The 19,745-nt window shown below is 36.9% G+C and overlaps 1 protein-coding gene across 2 annotated transcripts in view; it reads right to left on the reverse strand.

Moving 5' to 3' along the window:
- itgbl1 (integrin subunit beta like 1) overlaps positions 1 to 19,745 on the reverse strand; it is a 44,237-nt gene that overhangs the window by 13,317 nt on the left and 11,175 nt on the right. For both annotated transcript variants that reach the window (XM_004081444.4, XM_020712997.2), the window contains exons 3-7: positions 13,890 to 14,036; positions 12,851 to 12,973; positions 10,698 to 10,838; positions 4,683 to 4,823; positions 4,131 to 4,277 (exon numbers count right to left, since the gene is read on the reverse strand). In XM_004081444.4, the coding sequence (XP_004081492.1) occupies positions 4,131 to 4,277; positions 4,683 to 4,823; positions 10,698 to 10,838; positions 12,851 to 12,973; positions 13,890 to 14,036 (699 nt within the window). The remainder of the gene's footprint in view (positions 1 to 4,130; positions 4,278 to 4,682; positions 4,824 to 10,697; positions 10,839 to 12,850; positions 12,974 to 13,889; positions 14,037 to 19,745) is intronic.

Here is a 19,745-nt window from a genome sequence, read left to right on the forward strand (position 1 = left end):
TGACGTCATCGATTTCACAAAGTGAAAATCTCATTGATATGAGGGTTCTGTGACGATCAGTTATGACTCTACTGTCTTCTGAAGATAAAAACGTTGATCGTTTATTAAAAAAATACATTTAAACACAGTTTTTTGGGCAAAAATTGTTCAGACGCAATGCATTGTGGTCTATATTTGCCAATCTAGTGAGCATCGATGCACACTGGTTTTTCGCAGAGACTTCTGGGAAAATTCTGGGGCGCTGGATTTTGGAATTGTAGATTCAGACAGCAAAATGGCGAACGCTCTACACAGTGTAATTTGTAGTAAGTAGTGGAGGAATTTGGACATAATTCAGTTTAAAATATTCATGCTCTGCAGAGTTTGGGCAAATTTCACTACAGTATTCAAAACCCTGTTTTGTGGGTTTTATGACCTGGAAGCCCAATTCATGTAAAAACCAACAAATACTTGAATTTGAACACATTTTTCCTTGATTTTCTATTTTTGTTTTTTGAAATGTGAATGTATACTTAAATTTTAAACATTTGTTGAATGTTTTCATTTTGGTTTGTTATTGTTGATTACTCTAAATGATGATGCATCATAGGAGTGTAAAACCTAAAGACTCAAGCTGTTCTCTTTAAACATGTCTAATTAAAATCCAATAATAAAGGTTTGCAAGCGGAAAATATCTCATATGAATGAGAGCAACAAAAATCCAAAGACAGTTAAAGGCTGGGGATACTTTCAATATAGGCCACAGAAAAAAAGAATCAGCACGACTAGAAGTTGAAAGCAGGTGTTTCCTTGAGGAAATACCACAGCATGAGAAAAAAAGGAGGAAAAGTGTGCTTTCCACATGCGTCTTGTCTCTCCATCTTTCAGGAAGAAAGGCTTTGAAACTGCTGCTTTAAATTTCAAGGCTTCTCAGCTCAATCTCCCATCTGTACCAGCCACATTCCTCCATGCCTAAGCGATTTTCAACATTCACTCTCCACTCTTTTTCTCTTTCTGTCTCCTCCTTTTCGTCCTCTTTTGTCCCATATTTGAGCATCAAAGCACTAAAAGTGATTGTAATAACTCAAAACTCATCTGCTTTTACCTAAAGATTAAACCAACTCTGTAGTTGTAGCTGCACTCAACTGAAATAAACACACACATTAGGAATCCTATTGCATTTGGATTCTTTTCAGTAAACAAAGGACACAAAGCATGTGCTGAGTGTTGGATATACTCATTTCCCAGCATATCTGTAGGTGATAAAACTGCCTCATGCCAAGAGAAAACCCTGAATACCATTAATTTCTGTGTTGCAGGGAGTAATTAAAATATCCTTTTGGTTGCAGCATTTGAAGATAATTTAAAGGTACTGCTGTATGAATTTAAGTTAATTAGCTCTCCCAGCACTAGTTAATCTTAGACGTGTCATAATGTGAGTGGGAGCACATTATGTGCTCCCAGGCTTGCTGTTGTGCTGGATTGAGGCTGTCAAAATGTAAGTCTGTCTTGCTTGAAATGTGACTAGTAGTTATCAAAAGAGCATCTTGGTGTTGACTTTGCAAAAAATGGCTGCTGCTTCTCAGTTGGCCTATGTTGATGTTTTCTAGTGTATATAGTTGATATTTTGGTGTTTTTTAGCAGCAGTCTGCCTCATGTGATCTCAGATGTTTGATATAATCAGCTTCATGGGCATTTCAACAGCAGCTATGATGAATGGAAAACAGCCCACATGTTCTCCTGCAACGTTCAGGACAAAAGCAGCGGGTCTCAAGCTCTCATCAAAGACCTCTCACTCAGTTTGAATAAAACATGACATCAGTGGTTTGCATGAAGCCCGGAGACCTGACTGCCTGAATCCTTTCACTGCAAATTATTTGATCCTAGCAAAGATTTAAAACCGGGTTGTTTGACATACAGGATATTTGACCAGGTTTGAAGTTGTTTTAACTTCTCTTTGCTCTGCACCATTTTAAGCTTTCTCAAAATCAGAACTTTTTTGTCTCATTAAAAGCTGTTGTCTTGCTTTCAGCGTATCCCTGTTCTCCACAGCACACCAGCTTTCACTGATTTGCACAGGTGGTTTGGAGTACATTTTTAACACCAGGATGCCCTTCCTGACACAACTCTGTATTTTACTCGGGCTGGGGACCGGCACAGGGAGGCCCAGTCTCCTTGTGGCTACATAGTTAGGCAGCATTGAAAAGGGTCTTGTCTAAGGATCCACACTGAATGGAGCTCATTACACCTCCTGGGAATTGAACCCTGCATTCCCGTGTGCCATCCTGCACTTCACCAACTGAGGCGCCTTTAACAATTTGTCTACAGATTAGATAAAATTCTTTGGCTCCCTATACTCTTGACTCTAGAAAAACTTGATTTAAGACTCATATTGCATTGTCGTTGTTGGTTCATATTTAAGGATGTTATTTGATAGTTCAATGAATTAAGTTAGATTGGCATTCATTGTCATTTTGGAAACAAAAACTGAAATTTCTGATTATTCTTAGAACACACACTGCATACACTGACAAGTGTTTTTGTCTAGTTTTTTAGTTTTCATATCTTATTACACTTGATGTAAGACAAGGCGAACTAGAGAACCATGCTTGAATACCAGTTAATTTAATCTTGAAAACATCTTATTCTAAGCAAAAGCTCTGATTATATTTTTAAGCAAAAATGTTAATTGTGAATGGTATTTTGGTCTTTGTTTTAGGAAAACTGGAAATTTTATTTGACTCATAATTTATATATAATTTACATAAGACAAATGTATCTTTAAATGTGTAATGTCAGTGTATTTTAAGATGATTATGGTCTATGGTGTTTAAATTGAATATTTTTTTGGAGAAAATATAACCATCTATTATCATAAACTTTTTAAATAATAATAACACCCTTTTTTGAGCAATACAGATTTTTTAACATAATATTTCCCATTACCAGAGTAGAATACCTTAATAAACGTTTTGTTGTTCATTTCAAGATAGCATTTTCGTCCAGAACATTTTCTTTGGCAGATTTTCTTCACTTTGTTTTTTGAAGGATATTGTTCCATTATAGTTTGGATTTTATGAGGATTTATTAAGATTGGTAAACTTGTACTATCATTATCTCCTTTTGTTCTAAAATGAATCATTTTTACTTATTATATTAGTTTTTGCCACTTTAATCAACATGAACTACAATTAGGTCCACAAAAACTCAATATTCAATTTGTAGTAAATCTATCTAACAGTTAGCTTTTTAACTTATTTATTCCCTTTTTGAATGCTTATGTGGAATTCCTTGTTTCTAGATTTTGAAATTTTATTATAAGATTTCTTGTTAAGGAAAATTAATATCAAAAATGTTCTACTTAGTGATTTTCTTTCAAGATTAGTGCTCATTTCCTATTTTGCACTACCTCACTAGTTCACTAAATCACTTGTTTTTTTCCTCAGTTATAAAGATTCTGTTAGACATCTCTGTAATTTAGAACCTCTCACAACATCCAGGGCTAAATACACAGTCTGATGAACATTTAAGTCTTTTCTTAGATAAAACATAAGTAGGAGAAACTGACAGAGAAAAACGCTGTGACTGAAACAAAAGTGCAACATTTCATACCTATTTTGTGCTTACTAATATAAGCAGGATTGTCGTTCAGGTAAAGTTTTAAGATAAAAATAGCTTTGTTTTTGGGCACAAATCGGCCTCGAAAAGGGCCCAGCAGGTGTGATGCATTTGTCAGAGGTATGAACAACTTCTTGGTTGATTTGGACAGCTTGCCATGAAGTGTGAAATAGTAGTAGTAAGCATTATTGGCTTAAACAAGATTGTAGTCAAATATATATATATATATATTTTTACTAGATGCATCTGTGTTTACAGAAAAAAGCTGGAAAATTTATACATTTTGGACTTTTTTTTAGTGATTTTCTTTTTTCCAATACATCATTGATCTATAAAGTATCAATAGATTTGATTGCTGTGTAAGCATTAAGGTCTCCATATTTCCACAGCTGAATGATTCATCCTCTATCTTTAAATTCTTGGATAAATAGGGCCTAAAAAAAGAGTAATTTGAAAATATACTTATATTTTACGTGATGTGAGAGCACAATGCGAGTTTGATGCTGTGACCGTAACAGGAGCAGGACAGGTACCTCTTCCAAAACAGGGCAAATTGGACTTCCCTCTGCACTTCTTCAGGCTGCTTTCTGAAGACATGGAGCATGCCACTGGATGCTCACACTTTTTTCCCGTCCACCCTTCCTTGCAGTCACACCTGCCGCAATTACACTGGCCATGTCCTGTCAAAATTAAGGAGGCAGACTTACAAAAAGTAAAACAAAGTCTGTGGTCAATTTTTCTGTTTTACTTTTTTTAAAAGGGTTTAAAATGTGCAAGAGAACATGATGGGAAGTGAGTGGTGAAAAGCTGCATTGTAGAAGCTGTCAGTGAGAAAGCAGGGCATCATGTTCCTGTATGATCCACAGCTTTCAGAGTTCACATCAAATTTTCCGTTGGAAAATATTTAGTTCTGCTGTGTCTTCCACTTTAAGCTTTTCTAAAAAAAAAATCTTTTTGGTATATGGAAGAAAACCAGATTCAGTGTTATGGCATTAATAATATTTTACATCATCCAAACTGAATACAGATGTGAAGCACATCAGGCAGGGACTAAAGGTGTTAAAGGCAAAGACCGGCATGCTAACCTGAGCAGAAGTCATCAGTGTATCGGTCATAGGTGGCGTGGCAGTTCCTCTCGTCGCACTCACAGGTGTTGCCGTGAATGTCCCCCCAGTCCCCAGAGGGATCTACATCGTAACAGCTGCACTCCCCACACACGCAGGTTCCTGACGCCAACAGCAAGCAGAACCACAAAAGAAAAGCACATCTGTGGTCCACATAAGTATCAACAACAAAGATTTCTGATATTGTAAGTTTAAATGTTTGCAGTTGACTTCAGCTTTTCAGGCTTTAGTGTGGCTAAAACACAAATGTACCAGGAGAAATTCACATAGAACATGTAAACGCAAAGCTGTCACAATTTCTTTCATCCTCATAATGGCAACGTGAACTATTAGCATATTTTTCTCAATTAATTGATCTAGAGACAAAAATGGCTAAAAAGATTAGGCATTTAGAAAAAAAACAATCCTTTGTATATTAAAGATTTTTTCCCTAAAACTAATACATATAGCCTAATACTACGTTTATTAGGAAAATAATAAACACGTGTGGAAATTCACAGCTTATTTACTTAAAGTTGTATCTTAGACTAAACTGACATTGAGCTTCATCTTGACGGACAGCAGGGACTGTAATTAAAGCATTCAGTCCGAAAATTGTTGCTGCTAATGCTAACATGTTAACCAACAAAACCAGATAGTAAGTTAGTTTAAATTATATTAAGAAAGCCAGTTTAAAGAAAAAAAGACTAATAAAAAACAATCAAAAAAGCTAAATGCATAATAAATTCAATGTAATAGAACCCAAAATTAGCAGGGTAATAGTAATGTAAAAGCTAAATAACAATAAAAGTAGATTTTTTCCCCCCATTGGGAATACCAACATTAACAAATAACCTGGTTTCATGCTTGAAAATGTGACTAAATGCTAAAATTCGCAAAAGGAACTGTTGTCCAATGTAGCTAGCTTGTGCAAAAGCAATTACAAACATCAAATTTTTTATAAAACAGAAATGTTTGACAAAGCCTAAATATTTTGTGATTTCTATGGCAAAGGGAAAAAAAATGCAGGAGAATAAAAAAGTAAAATTATTCTTTTATTTTTTAGGCGTTGGTCATTTTTCTATTAGGTTGATACTGCTAGGACGTATGATGAATCCAGCATGAATAAATAATACTTTTTGGACAAAAAGATTGGATTTCTTAAGGCCCGTACACACCGGGACGAATATTCGCCAGGCGTTATTCGCCAGCGTTTTTCGCCACGTTTTTTGTGTTCACACCCAGGGGATTTTCGCTGACGGTGAGCCGAGCGAACATGCAATTTCATTCCCTGACATTAGATGGCGCTTAATGTAAACAGAAATACTCCTGTACACAAGGTGGCGCTGCGCAACTTTACGCTTCTTAAAGTCGCTTTTCACTCAGAAGAAGAGAGAAGGTATTTACGCGCTTGTCAGAATAATACAAAGAAAACATGAATATTTCAAGCATCAGTAGCTCCAACTGGTACTTGGTAAGGGGATATTTAAGAATGTCCGTCATTATTTCTTTGCGGCAGTGTTGACGCTACTTGGCGTCTATCTTCTTCGCTGGTATGTGTGCTCAGCAAGGCAGTTTTGTGTTTGAGCGCCCCCAAGTTGTGTTTTACTGTAACTTCAGAAGCTCCAGACACGTGTGCAAAAGCGCCATTCTCATTGGTCGAATAGATTTCGACGCGACGCGTCGGAAAAAAAAAACGAACCCGAGGCGTTTTTTTTTTTGACGCTTTGTCGCGTGGCGTTTTTTCGCGTCGGTGTGCACACTCTCATTGGTGCCCTTTGTTTAGTCACGAGGCGTTAAACGTCGGCGAAAATCGCCGGCGAAATTCGTCCCGGTGTGAACAGGCCTTTAGGTTTTAGATAGGTGCCATTGACTGATTATAGTTGCCAAACGCTCTGAGAGGCCCACAGAAAATGTCTAATTTCTGGCTCCAACTAAATGAAGTCAGTAAGGATGTCGCCATGTTGGAGCCAGACGCCTGCAGGGATTGGTCTTACTCTCACCAATCAGGAGCGATTTTGTTGGAAGGCCACATCCCTTCAGCTGAAAGTGAGAGAATCTGTTCCAAACGTTTCTATGTGGGGGGACGTGGGTACCTTTTCCAGGCATCTGATTGGTCAGTTTATAACTTGAATAACTTGCAATAAAGCAAAATATCATGAAGAAAAAAACGAGTATTAGCAAGAACATGTTAAAAAAAAAAGGTATCAGAGCAAGAATGGTTATTCTGACAAATAGAATGACTGAGTACTAGCTGGTTATTTTTCCATATGTCCAATTGCTAACACTTCAATTAACCAAAACATTTACCTATCATACAAAAGAAATTAGGATGAGGGCAAATGCTTTTCACAGAGCTGTGTGCGTGTTTATTATTTATTGTTATTTATCTATATGTATTTTCTATTTTTATTTTATTTCTTTATCCATTTTATCTTGTTTTATGAACTTGAACCTGATTTTTAACGTGTTATTTTAATTTACCTTATTTCAATGTTTTATCGTTTTTATCAATATGTTTACTTTTTGATTCTCAATTTTTATTCATTTTTATTTCCGGTGCTTCCTCAGCTGGAACCTCTCCCTCTGGGACGGCTGCTGTTCCGCCACTGCGGCTCTGGGTGGGGACCTGCATCACCGCTTAGCTGTGGTGGAGTGGTCCCAGCCTGTGATGTTGCATTTGGCTGTCTATGCGGCTGTTCACAGGGGGGGAGGTTCCAATTACTAGCGTTTCCCGCATCATGTTTTTGTGCTCAGCATATGTTTTACAGCCTATTTTTCATTGTCATTTTCCATCAGTTAGAGAGTGGGAGGTGTGAAAGGCGTGGGGGGCTAGGTACGGGGAGGGGGGCCCTATTATTTATTTATTTATTTATTAATGCTTGCTTGTTTTTATATTTTGTTGTTTTAATGTAAAGCACTTTGTGTTATATTTTTATATGAAAAGTGCTTTATAAATAAAGTTTGATTTGATTTGATTTGATTAGTTCAAATTGTAAATTTTGGAAAAATAAATGTTTTACAATAATATATTGAGAAGGAATTTGGTTTCCATTTCCCCTTTGAAACTAATAAATATCTGAACTATGTGACTAAATCTCAATGCTCTAGCCTTGAGACACACACACACCTGCTAGCTGTCTGTGTTAAGCTTGTCACTGCCCACACATCCTTAAAAATGGTGGTACAGACTGGTATTGCTAAGGGAAAACCTCCTTATTTTGACAACTGGTGCCTCAGACATGTCATGCTGACCTGTTCTCACCCAGAACATTCAAATAAGCTCTGATTTCTTTGTTCTAGGCCATTCTGCAGCTGCTCCGGCCGACCCCACTCCATTGTAATTCAGTGGCGTTTTACTTTCAATGATGGAGCACAAACAGCTCATCCATTCCAGGTCATCTTCAACCTTGAGCCACAGCCAAGATGATGGAAACCTTTTCATTTATCCTCCTTCATCTCTGCCTGCTTCTCCCCTTTTATTTGTGTAACGTCCCTGCCCAGGCAGCGACCAGTGGAAATCCCATTTCCTCTTATCAGCAAAGACAGAACACGGAAACTCTCAAAGGGGGCAGACCAGCTGGCAAGCCTGTAGGCTGTGGCTGGAGCGCATACCATCTCCCCCTTGCCGTGACTTAACCCTGGGTTCCTGCATTAATAGATTTATATTTCATTCCTGTCCTCCGCCAATGTTACAACTTGATTTCAACCGAGTGGACAGCTACCTTTGTTAGCAATCTTTGCAAATCTATGAACATCTAAAAATCTGGAGGTCATGGTTGATTTTGACCTCTAGATTTTCACAGAAAATGGTACAAATACAGATCGGGATGTTTAAATTGCAGAATTGCTTTTCTTTCTATGCTGGGGTAACAAAATGAGCTTAACAGACAGTGAGGGGTTGACAGTTCGATGGGATAAAACAGAATTATTTATTACAGGGTGCTGCCAGTCACATCATTCAGTCATGCGGAAGATTAAGGTTACTGATGATGAGTGAACATAAATGAAAAACATTCTACAATCCCATGGAAGACACTCCATATCTCTACATCCATATAGGGTAATAAAATGAAATCAACCGGCTCTCGATTTGTGATCAGAAACTGCTTTCACGGACATTTAAACAGAGTAAACGGTTGCACAAAAATTAATAATGCTTCAACAATAATCAGTCAAAAGACTATTCCTTTCTCTTTTAATAGACTTAAAATGGAAATGGCAGGTTTTGGGGGAATGTTTTTCTACATTGTTATGCCAACCTTATTCAAATTCTGATGTATTTAATTGTGTTTTGAGTGCATCACTTCCAAAGAGAACCCTAATATTTTTAGCTGGAAGATGTTGAGGTTCTCTTTGGTAGTGATGAGGATGGATAGGATCAGGAAAGAAATGGCAGTAATGAAACAATGCAGAATAGAAGACCAAACATTGGTTCAGAGACAGAAGAAACAGAGCTGGAGGGGACAGAGATGTTGTCTTTGGGATCGGGAATGAATACCTCAGAGGAACAGATCATCTTAGATGTTTTGGAGTTAAATGCAGGAAAGCCAGATTGAGATGTTTGGACACGTTAAGAGAAATGTTGGTAAATGGATGCTGAAGTTGGAGCTACCAGGAGGTAGAGCGGAGAGGCTGCTCATGGGCATAGTCATGGAAAGGGGTCTACAATCTTCAACACTCACAGAGCCAATTGGGTCGATTTCTCACTGACCCCAACCCAGTAGGAGCCATATCACCCTTCAGAAAAATATGACACTGACTTTTACGATAAATATAAATGAACTATTGTTTTTTGGGCATAAATAAAGCATGAAGAGAAAATAATCTTTAATAAAATATAAAATAGTTTCTAACTATTGACAGAAGCTCACATGACCTCCCGTCACACCCTGTGTCACATTCATATTAATGCACCAAATGTAGTATTGCAATGTCAGCTGTGGTGTCACGGTGCCTGGCAGTCTTCTGGGTTGCAGCATCTGGGTTCCTCATCCTTGTGAAATCATGACATGTGGTTTTAAAAAACAAAAAAAAACTGTTTATTTTACTGTTTGTGGTGCATTGCTGCCAGTAATTTGTAAATTAGCAAACTAAAATTAAATTAGAGCTAATTAAGAGACCCTTACAATACTTTTTGAACCTAAGGTGCACTTATAATCCTTGAATTATAAACACACCTTATAAAACGGCGTGGTTGTGCTCACTGACTTTCAATTCATTTTCTGTGACAAATGGCGCTCAGAAATCTGTCAAAATGTTTTATTTCAACTTTTGGTAAACCATGAAGCCAAATGGACTGTTGGAGTATCACGGCTGCTGTAGTCAGACACCTTGTGGAGTACTATTCTTTAACTGTTTGTGAATGAGCTGAATAAAGTTTGAGTTAGTTTACTTCACTTTTTACTTTTCAAAATGAAAAACCTTACAAATTTTTCTTTGAGCAGAGAGCCACACTTGAGAGATAAAAGAGCCACGTGTGGCTCCGGAGCCGCAGGTTACAGACCCTCGGTCAAGGTGGAAGTTGTTAAAAAGTTAACAAAGTGTTTCAAAATGAACCTTTTTTTAAAACCTTTTGAATTAAAATAAATATGTTTTGATATCAGAACAATATTTGGTGCATTTGTATCTGTTAACACATGTAGCATGTTCATGGCTGCTCATATTCCAACGATTTAAGCTGCAAGAATTGTGCACCCATTGGAATAACCCTGTAGATAGGATCAGTTGGGGTAATTTGAGACTCTTTGACCTATCGGCTGTGCATGGAGAACTTGCAACACATTTCCGCTTATATTTTATAAAGTTTATTCAATATATTAAAAAAAAAATGTATTGTGGTTTCCCCGTTATATTTACTAAATTGGAAAGCAAGGAAACAAGCTGTGAATGTATGTAACTGTTTACAGAAGCCAAGAAACAATGAGAAACCTGTTAAATGACTAAACAAAATTAGTGTTATATAAGCAGAAATATGAAAAGTGTAAGTGAACAGACCTCTGTTGCTGCATATTTTGCCATCTGGAGATGTGCATCTCCTCCTGCTTTCCCATGGGCTGATGTCACACTGAAACTCACATTTGTCTCCATGCCAACCGGCCGCACAGTAACAGTTTCCACAGTAACACTGCCCGTGGCCTGGAAGTACAAAAACACATGAGCACATGGATAAAGACTGAAGCAGTTTCAGATTATTTAAAACAGCACAAAAGCAGAGCCAAAAGGCTGTCGAGAGGATTTGTTGTTGAAGCAACACATGTTGAAAATGTCACAGTAAACACCTTTCGCTACAAATAAGACAGATTTTACTTGCAGCTCTGCACTTTGACTTTTTATCACATCTGCTATTCTGCTAATGGTTTTTGAGAGGTTTTTGTTTTGCCAAAACTGTCAATGTGGAATGGAAACTGAAAGCTCTAACATGTTATTTTGTGTCCTTTTTCAACAGTATAGTTGTGAATGAATGTTTTTTCCTTGCTTTTCACTCTGACCTTATGGTAAATAATTCAGCATAATGCAAGTGTATTTACTTGTGTTCTTGTCTTCATGTGTGGCTTGGCAGGCCAGACTCCTCAAGAGATCTGTCCCTTTAGTAGCACACTATTATGTGGTACAATAGGCTTATTGTGTCCAGTTTTACATTGATGTCATTGTTTTACCATTTGGAAGGTTTGTTCTTCCAAAAAACAACAACAACATGATTCATGTTTTTAATTTATGTTACTTTTATTTCTTTCATTTAATAAACAGGAATTGAATAATGAATAATCCGGCCTGACTGTGTTTAAAACGGCGTATTAGGTTCCTGCTCTGCAAAATAGAAAGCTCTGACATACATCACACATAAAATGACAAGACACGACAGAGAAAGCAACTGAAAAGATAAATAAATATCATGCACAAGAAAAATCATACAATCCTTACAGTACAAACATGGCAGTATAAGGAGGATCTGAAATGTCACATTCGGTGGTGGCATTATCATTATTTTCATAATACTTGAGCCCTTGGGGCTCGCTAACTACAAATCAGTCCCGTCATTGCACTTTAATATGTATTTTTGAATTGTTTTCCATTGTTACTTTTCATTAGTATTACTAATCTTTAGAGTTCATTATAGTAAAGCCATTTATTCAATACTTAAACTCTTCCAACTCACTAAACTTCCAACAAAAAATACTGAATTCTTTCTGAAGCCTGCATCAAAAACTAAAGTCTATGATGCACAATATGGAGGGAGTTCTCCAGCTTCATGTGCACACCTGCTTCCCTCCAAGAACCCTCCCATGAATCTAAGAGAAATCATCAAAAATGACATGAAGAAACATTTTTACAACACCCACACTTTAAATGTGAAGTTTGCTCCGCTCTGGGACGTTTTGGATTAAAGTATATGGTAAATGAATGTGAATCAGTTTGTTTGACTTGCAGAGTTCGTTTTTTGTTCATATTTCAACTTCTGCTCTAATATGTCTAAATTTTGTTTAATATTCCATGAGTATATGAGTATAGTCATACTGATATTCACTTTTTGTATTTTTTTTATAAATTTCATTTATTCATTAATTTATCTTCTAAACCATTGTTATCCCAGGGTTGCTGGAGCCTATCCCGGCCACTTGTGGGCGAAGGCACGGGACGTCCTGGACAGGTCGCCAGTCTGTCGCAGGGCCACAAATCACACACCCATTCACTCTCACACTCACAACTATGGACAATTTAAAGTAACCAATTAACCTATGAAGCCTGTTTTTGGATATGTTATGTCAAACATAGAAGAAAAAATTGTAAACAATTATCAGGACTTTGTTTTTCAAGGTAGAAATCTTGGATAGCAGTCAGATATGTTTATCATATTTATTATCTATCTGCTGTTTTTAATAGAGCTATGGTAACAAGGTAATTCCCCTTTGTGAAATCTATAAAGTTCTATTCTATTCTATTCTTTTCCATTCTATTCCATGTAAGAGTATAGATTGTTATGAATGTTTTTATGGCAAGAGATTCTTGTGTTTTAGAAAAACGTTTTCTTATGCCCAAAACACTAAGTTTGTCTGTCCATTAATAAAAGAATGGAAGCTTTTTGTTAAACAACTGTGATTTAGAGGAAGGAGTAAGAGCTTGTATTTGTAGACTCGTCCACCTTTTACCTCCGCAAACCTCTCCCGTGTCCTCGTCCAGACACTCGCTGTCATCGCACTCACAGAAGCGTCCTGTCACCAAACCTCTGTCATCATCATCGTCACACAAGCAGCCTCCGCAGTGGCACGTTCCTGTGGAGAACCAAACGCCAGACGTATTAAAATTATTTGAAAAAGGTCAAGTTTCTGGATGTGTTTTGGTCACCATAAAAAACAGATGGCAGGATGTTTGTGTGCAGTGTTTCAGTGCAGTGAACCCCTAACGCCAGGAATCCAGCTGGTGTGCAGCTGTGCAGGAGGATGCATTGTTAGGGCCGTGGGGGTAATGGGTCGCCGCTGGTGTTTGACAACTAAAAATGGAGGTGGCATGTTTGTGTGTGTCGGCTGAGCCTTTATGGATTATGTGTTAAAAAAACAAAAAGCAGAGGGTGAGAAACCACGCGTTGTGAATACATTTGCATTTTTGCATATTTCAAGAGACCAATGCTGCACAGATGTATAAAGAAATACATCCCTGTGTTTCTCCGCCCCTCTGCCAAAAGCAGTGGGGCTAGGAGGTTCAAGCCCAGGGGACTTGACAGAATTTCCAATAGATTATAGCTGGACCTTACCCAACAATGGGCATCTTTAAAGAACCACTCAATTATAACTGAGCTACAGTGTTTTTAACATGTTCTTGAGAGGCTGTAAGCTAGTGGGAGAGACTCCATCATGACAAAAGAGCATGTTAGAAATACCAAAAAGCAACATTTTCATTGGAGTGGGTCTTTAAGGGAAAGTAATGTTGGAAAATAAAAACACTTAAGGATTCAATTAAATGATTGGTGTTATTATTTATTTACAAGATGTTTAAATTCAACACGTTTTCAACTAAATACTTCCTAAAAAAGGTTGAAGCTATTTTTTATTATAAAGGAGGAACATGTGGAATTGAGGGAAAAGTTACTAAATGTACATTCCTTCAAGTTTTTGTTGTCATATTTTGAATATAAATGTGTTGCTTCTGTCAGTTGTGAGTAATGGGTTTGTTCATGTGTGCTTGCTCTACCTCTGTTGGAGCAGATCACCCCCTGTTGGTTTTTGCACAGCTCCCTGCTCATCTTGCTGCTTCGGCTGCACTCCTCCTGGAACTGGCAAGCATCTCCGAACCAGCCTTCGTCACACTCACAGATCCCACAGTCACAGTAACCACGTTCTGTCAGAATTCACAACACAGCGGATTACTGTTATCGGTGCATCCACACAGCCAGCAAGGCGCATTTCTCTGTCAAAATAATGACCCAAGGCTGCTTCAAACAGGTGTAAAAACAGTTGTCCAGCAGTAACTACACTACTCTATAATATAGCTTTCAAACAACATTTTTTCGTCTGCGTATAATTCGCTACTATTTGAATTAAGAAATTCTTACAAATATAATTTCAAGCTTAATTTTCTTTATATTTGTCCTCCATCATGAGAAAACTGCCACAAGAACATGTTCAAAGCACCATTTTCATTGGAGTGGGTCTTTAAGCCGATTTACTTAACTGCTTCTTGTCATTTTCATGATTGTAGTATGCAACATTAAAAATCAGAGGAAACCCTTGATGCAAATGAAAGTCTGTTGACAAATTACTGCACATGTCGGAGTTGTTGCTTCTTGCTGCAAACGGCCTCGCCTGTCATCCTCAGTCATTCCCTCTGCTCATTTGTCATGTAAACGTGAGGTCCCTTTTTTTCAAGGGCCAAGTCTCCTCCATTTTCTCATTATCAAGACTTCTCAGGGGAAACAAATTTTTGATTTTGATTTGAAATAGTTTATTTCAAGCAATCAAATAAGAATAATACACAAAAACAATACAGTCATCAGTTATACATTCATACGATGACAAATCAAACTTAGGATATTTAGACATATTAATAAATATTGCTTGAAAGAGAGTGGAAGGAAGCGAACTTATACAATCCCACCCCTGTTCTACCGTAACCATTTAGTTACATGATTTATCATTATCCGGTTCATAACTGTTATCAGACAGAATTAAGGATCCTGAAGTATCAATAAAGCACATGACAAAGATGAATTACTTAAATTATGTAAAAAAAAAAAGACTTTTTAGAAATCAACATGGCAAATGCCGCCGAGAGCCACAGGCGTCCGTGCTGTAACCCGGAACCGGAAAAAAAACACATATCAACGTGTTCAAGGAGAGACAGGGTATGGGAGATGCGCTCTGACAAAAATCACAGAGATTTTATTGATATTTTAAACTTTGAAGAGCAGTTGGTGAATCAAATCTAACTTTATATATAAAAAACAAATACATACATTTGCATCCTAACCTAAACTTCTGATGAAGTTGTTTTTAAGTGAAGAATACCAGAATCCCATTTGATTAAAAATGACATTTTCATTAAAAAAAAAGGTACAACAAAATTAAGAAGTAAAACTAAACTTGGAAACTTGAAGAATCACACAAAAAACACACAACTTGATTGTGGAAAACCTAAAGAACAAAAAGGTGAAACATAAATCAAACAACCGAAAGTCTGCAGACACATCGGGCAGGTGACGCATGTTTAGTGTGTTCTTAAACAAGCATTTAGCCCTTGGTGTTCACACTGGACAAGCAGGGAGGGGCTTCTTCCACTATTTCTACTGTTTACTAGAACATGTCCGGTTCGACAGCTGGAGGAGGCTTGGTGCCAAATGGCGGTGAAAAGCGGTGAAAATCTTGTGAAAATGGCTCCAAGCTTTTTCTTTCACAGCTCCATTCTGAGACTTGGTGTCATAGAATTCTGGCCAGGCATAAACCACAATTATTAATTTTCAAATGGTTGGCACTTCTGTAAATTAAGGGGGACGTAAGCTGTATGTCACTACCAAACCTGAGTCTCCGATTGGCCAAAATTTGACTGGGTTTAACTTGCTACATGCGTTTATTGGCTGCTCTTTTTGTACGTATAACCCCAAAAGTGTTATAAAAAACATGCCTGTTTGAATGAGAAAGTTCTGAGTATAGAAACCCGGAACATGCAATTTGAACGTGTTTATGCATGTTACATCCATTTGTCATTGGATGTGGGCGCTTGAATGCCCTTTGTCGAGGGCTTTGTGAATTTTGTGAAAATGCTTCTAACATAGTTTCAGCAGAGCGGCATTCTTGTGTTTCTGCATAAACGAGATAAAGAAAATAGCTTTTCTTTTAAAATATAAAATACCTTTTGACAAAGGTTCATATGACTTCCATTCAAATAGAAGACACTCTGTGTAACATGGGATAATCTCAATCCAACAAATGTATCAGCAGTCAATAAAAAATACTGTTTTGTGGTTTGTGGTTTGCATCTCAGCCAGAAGTTTGTAAATCTAACCAACATATATTGAATCAGAGCTAATTAGTTGGCCGTTACCGTATTTCTTAAACCTTATGGTATGTTTAATAATCTTATTTTGAATTTATATTACATTTACCGGTATATTTGAATAGAAAATTTGCCTTATTATCAGGTGCCCCTTAAGTATATTTTCTGTCTTACTAACCCCAAATTAGTTTTCTGTGCTACACGGTCAAACATTTGTCAAACATTTTCAGTCCCTAACTACGATGGATTCTTGGGGCATTATGGGTACTGTGGTTAGAAGCCTTGTAGACTGATGCGTTACTTTACTTTTTAAAAATTAAAAACGTGTTATTGTTTTTAGACCAAAGAGCCACACATGGCTCCACAGCTACATTTAGCAGATTCCTGGTTTCTATAGATTCAAATGGAAGAACATAGAATGCTTATGTGTTAAATAAAATGGTAAAAAAAAAAAAAGAAATTGCAAAAAAACGTGATGTAACAATATATTTTCTGTATGTTGTGAGCAGAGTAATCTGCAGATATGTTGACAACTGTCAGGTTTAGAGGTTAGCTTGTTCATGTTTTCTGTCAGAGTTCATGCAAAGCAAAGGCTTTAACTTAACATTTTGAACTTTCTAGGCCTTTTTCTGCTCATTTGTTACCAATCAGAATAATATTCTCCTCTTTTTGTGTTCTACTTGAGTTCTCTAACAAAATGCTTATTTCATGGGTTCACATTACTCAGTTTTTTCATTCTTGTGCCTTGTAGTGCATGAAATAACGTAACAGGTTGAGTTATGAGTAAAAGATCCACAACATCCCTGTATATCCCTGTAATAGCTCATATTTTGTGCCGCTCAAAGAACTACCATTCCCCCCTGTTTTTCTTCTAGTTTTACAATTTCTACAGTTATTTTCGGCTTTGTGGGATTGCTGTTCACTGGATCAGAATTGTACGTTACAATGTTTCTAAAGCAGCATGAAACCCTGCTGGGGTTAATGAATTTCACAGAAAATTCTAATGCCACTAGTCTTGGACAAACTTGAGTGTCTTTTTCGACTTGCTACCCACGCTGAAATCATTAGGTGAGTCACCACATGGAAAGACTGCCCAGCAGAGCTCAGATTATCAAAGTGAGAGCACATCAAAACGTGTGCAGGCAAAAAATAAAAAATGAATTGGCTGAAACAGCTTGAGGACTACATTCAAGTACTGATGCCCACTTACAGATTTTGCTCTTTTCTTGAAAAAATCAACATGAATTTCTATCTCAGTTTGACTGGTAAAACCTGTCTGATGTTAATTCTCACAAAAGGATTGCCAAGCTCAGAACACGCACTCTGATTGATTTGGTTTAGTGCTGGATAAATTGACTCAACTATGTCAGAACGTTAAACCCCCTCGGCTTAAATCTCTGACAGAGGGGGGCGCACAATCTTAACCGTTTAAAGCCCACTGCATCAAAGAAATGACAGAAAATTTAAATGTTTTTGAATAAAGTGAGTATTCGCAGGTCATTTTCTTAATACGTGCTGAAGTTTTTTTCTTGGCCGCACAGACTCGGAAGAAGGGGTAACCCTTGTGCTATCCTAGGCATTTTAACATTGGGAGTTGGGTCATCTAGACCCACTAGACAGTGCGCTAAACCTTTTTTTCTTCAATGATTTGTGATCTTCACTGTTGTCCATGGATTACATGAAATCTTTCCACCTTTATCCACCTTTATCATGGTAGGAATAACACGTCAAAGTAAGGGTGGGGTTATCTAAAATAGCATAAGGGTTAAGGTTAGGATTACGGTTAGAGTTAATACAGAAATAGTTCTCGAGAGCGACTATGTCTGCGGCTCACTGCAGAGAACAAATGACACACACAGGTGCATGACTTAATCCAACTTCAACCTTCAACAACAACATTTAGAATAAGTGCAGGCAATGCAGCAATGTGCATCTTGTCCGCACACATTACTTGGGGCCAGCATGAATTTCCATCACTTGTTGTGCTTGGTTGCTTGTAAATATATGCGAATAACATCAGCCTTTTTGGAATTAAGATGTTTTTTAAACCCTTCGATGAAATCCACAATAATTTTTATAATGTGATTTTTTTTACAAAAAAAGAAAGTATAAATTGTGATCCATTGGGTGATTTGGTAAGTTGTTGTTTTTTTGAGCAATACAAGTAGTCATTAAAAAAAATAGCAGTCATTCTCACCATAGAGTTTAGAAAATTAACGGAAACTTTTCCAGCTTAACACGTTCTTGAGATTTTTTTGGAAGCAGGCATTTTGAAATGAGCAGGAAAATCCCTTCTACCGCCCCTAGTGGACTGATGATGAACTACAGGGCAGAAAATATGGATCAAGTTATAAAACAATAAGTTTTTAAGGAAAATTTGGATAATGCTTATGAGATAATGTTCTCAGAATTGGAGGATTTGAATGGTTACATAGGGTTAACATTTTGTTTGGAGGGAAAATAAAAGTTTCTGGTCTGAGAGGATAAGGCAAAAAGCTTTTTTTTTCTGGCAACGTCTTCACTCTAGAAGAATTTGTTGTGAAAATAAGGTCAGCTTTTTTATGTTGAATTTAATTATGCTATTTGAGGTTAAATATTTCATCATTTATCCTTCAGACTTGCATTACTTGCTATGTTAAAAACCCTCTTTATATTTCAAATGAAAATTAAGTGAGCTAATTTTTTTACTTAAATATTTAAAGTTAGATTTCTTTTCTCTTTACTAGCTAAAAATGAATACAGGAAGCAAAAAGTAATTAAAATATTACACAAGTGCAAGATGCAGGAAAGGAGAAGAACACTGGAGACAGGCTTTTGCTCATCGCTGCGGAGGAAAAAGGAGAAAAGCTTTTGTTCGTCGCATTAAATTTCATCAACAGATGGAATAGCAGAAGCTAAAAAAAAAATTAAAAGCTATCGCAAATAACTGGCTTGAATTTGTCTTCGAATAATTTAACATGATAAATGCTGGTGCTGGGGAACTTGTCATTAATCATTAGCATGATTCTTGTATATGTTATTCGAAAAAGGATTTAGAAAAAAAAGACATTAAGGAGAGATTTAAGCACAGTCTAGCAGAGGAATGAAATGACAGAATGTTTTTGCACAGTTGGTGAACAGATGTTGGAGCAGGTCATCCTCTAGTTGCTCAGCTGTAAAATGGGATTTGTGTGGGTGTAAAAAAAAAAAAGTAGAAAAAAACAGGATAGCATCAGTGCTTCTGCACAAACAACACCTATTAAATCAAGCACCAGCCTTATTTATTTTTCAGGTAAATATATGCTAAAATGATCCCGATGGAACATGTGGTAGTTTTATTTTTACCCTAAAATAGATGACAGCATTATGCAATAGAGCTATTTTTATATATTTTTTAATTTTAGAGTAACATAACATTTTGAGTTGTGAAACAGATTGTATTATACGTTATATAAAGGCCAGACTTTAACCAGGATGAATTTAGATTAAACCTTTGAGCAGCAGAAAAACCAAGGTGACGAGTGTGACCTGTTGCTTCAGAATGATTGTGATTTATATGATTGGATAAAATAGGATGCA

The sequence above is a fragment of the Oryzias latipes genome, chromosome 21 (assembly GCF_002234675.1).
Source record: "Oryzias latipes chromosome 21, ASM223467v1".
In the NCBI taxonomy this organism is placed as follows: Eukaryota; Metazoa; Chordata; class Actinopteri; order Beloniformes; family Adrianichthyidae; genus Oryzias; species Oryzias latipes.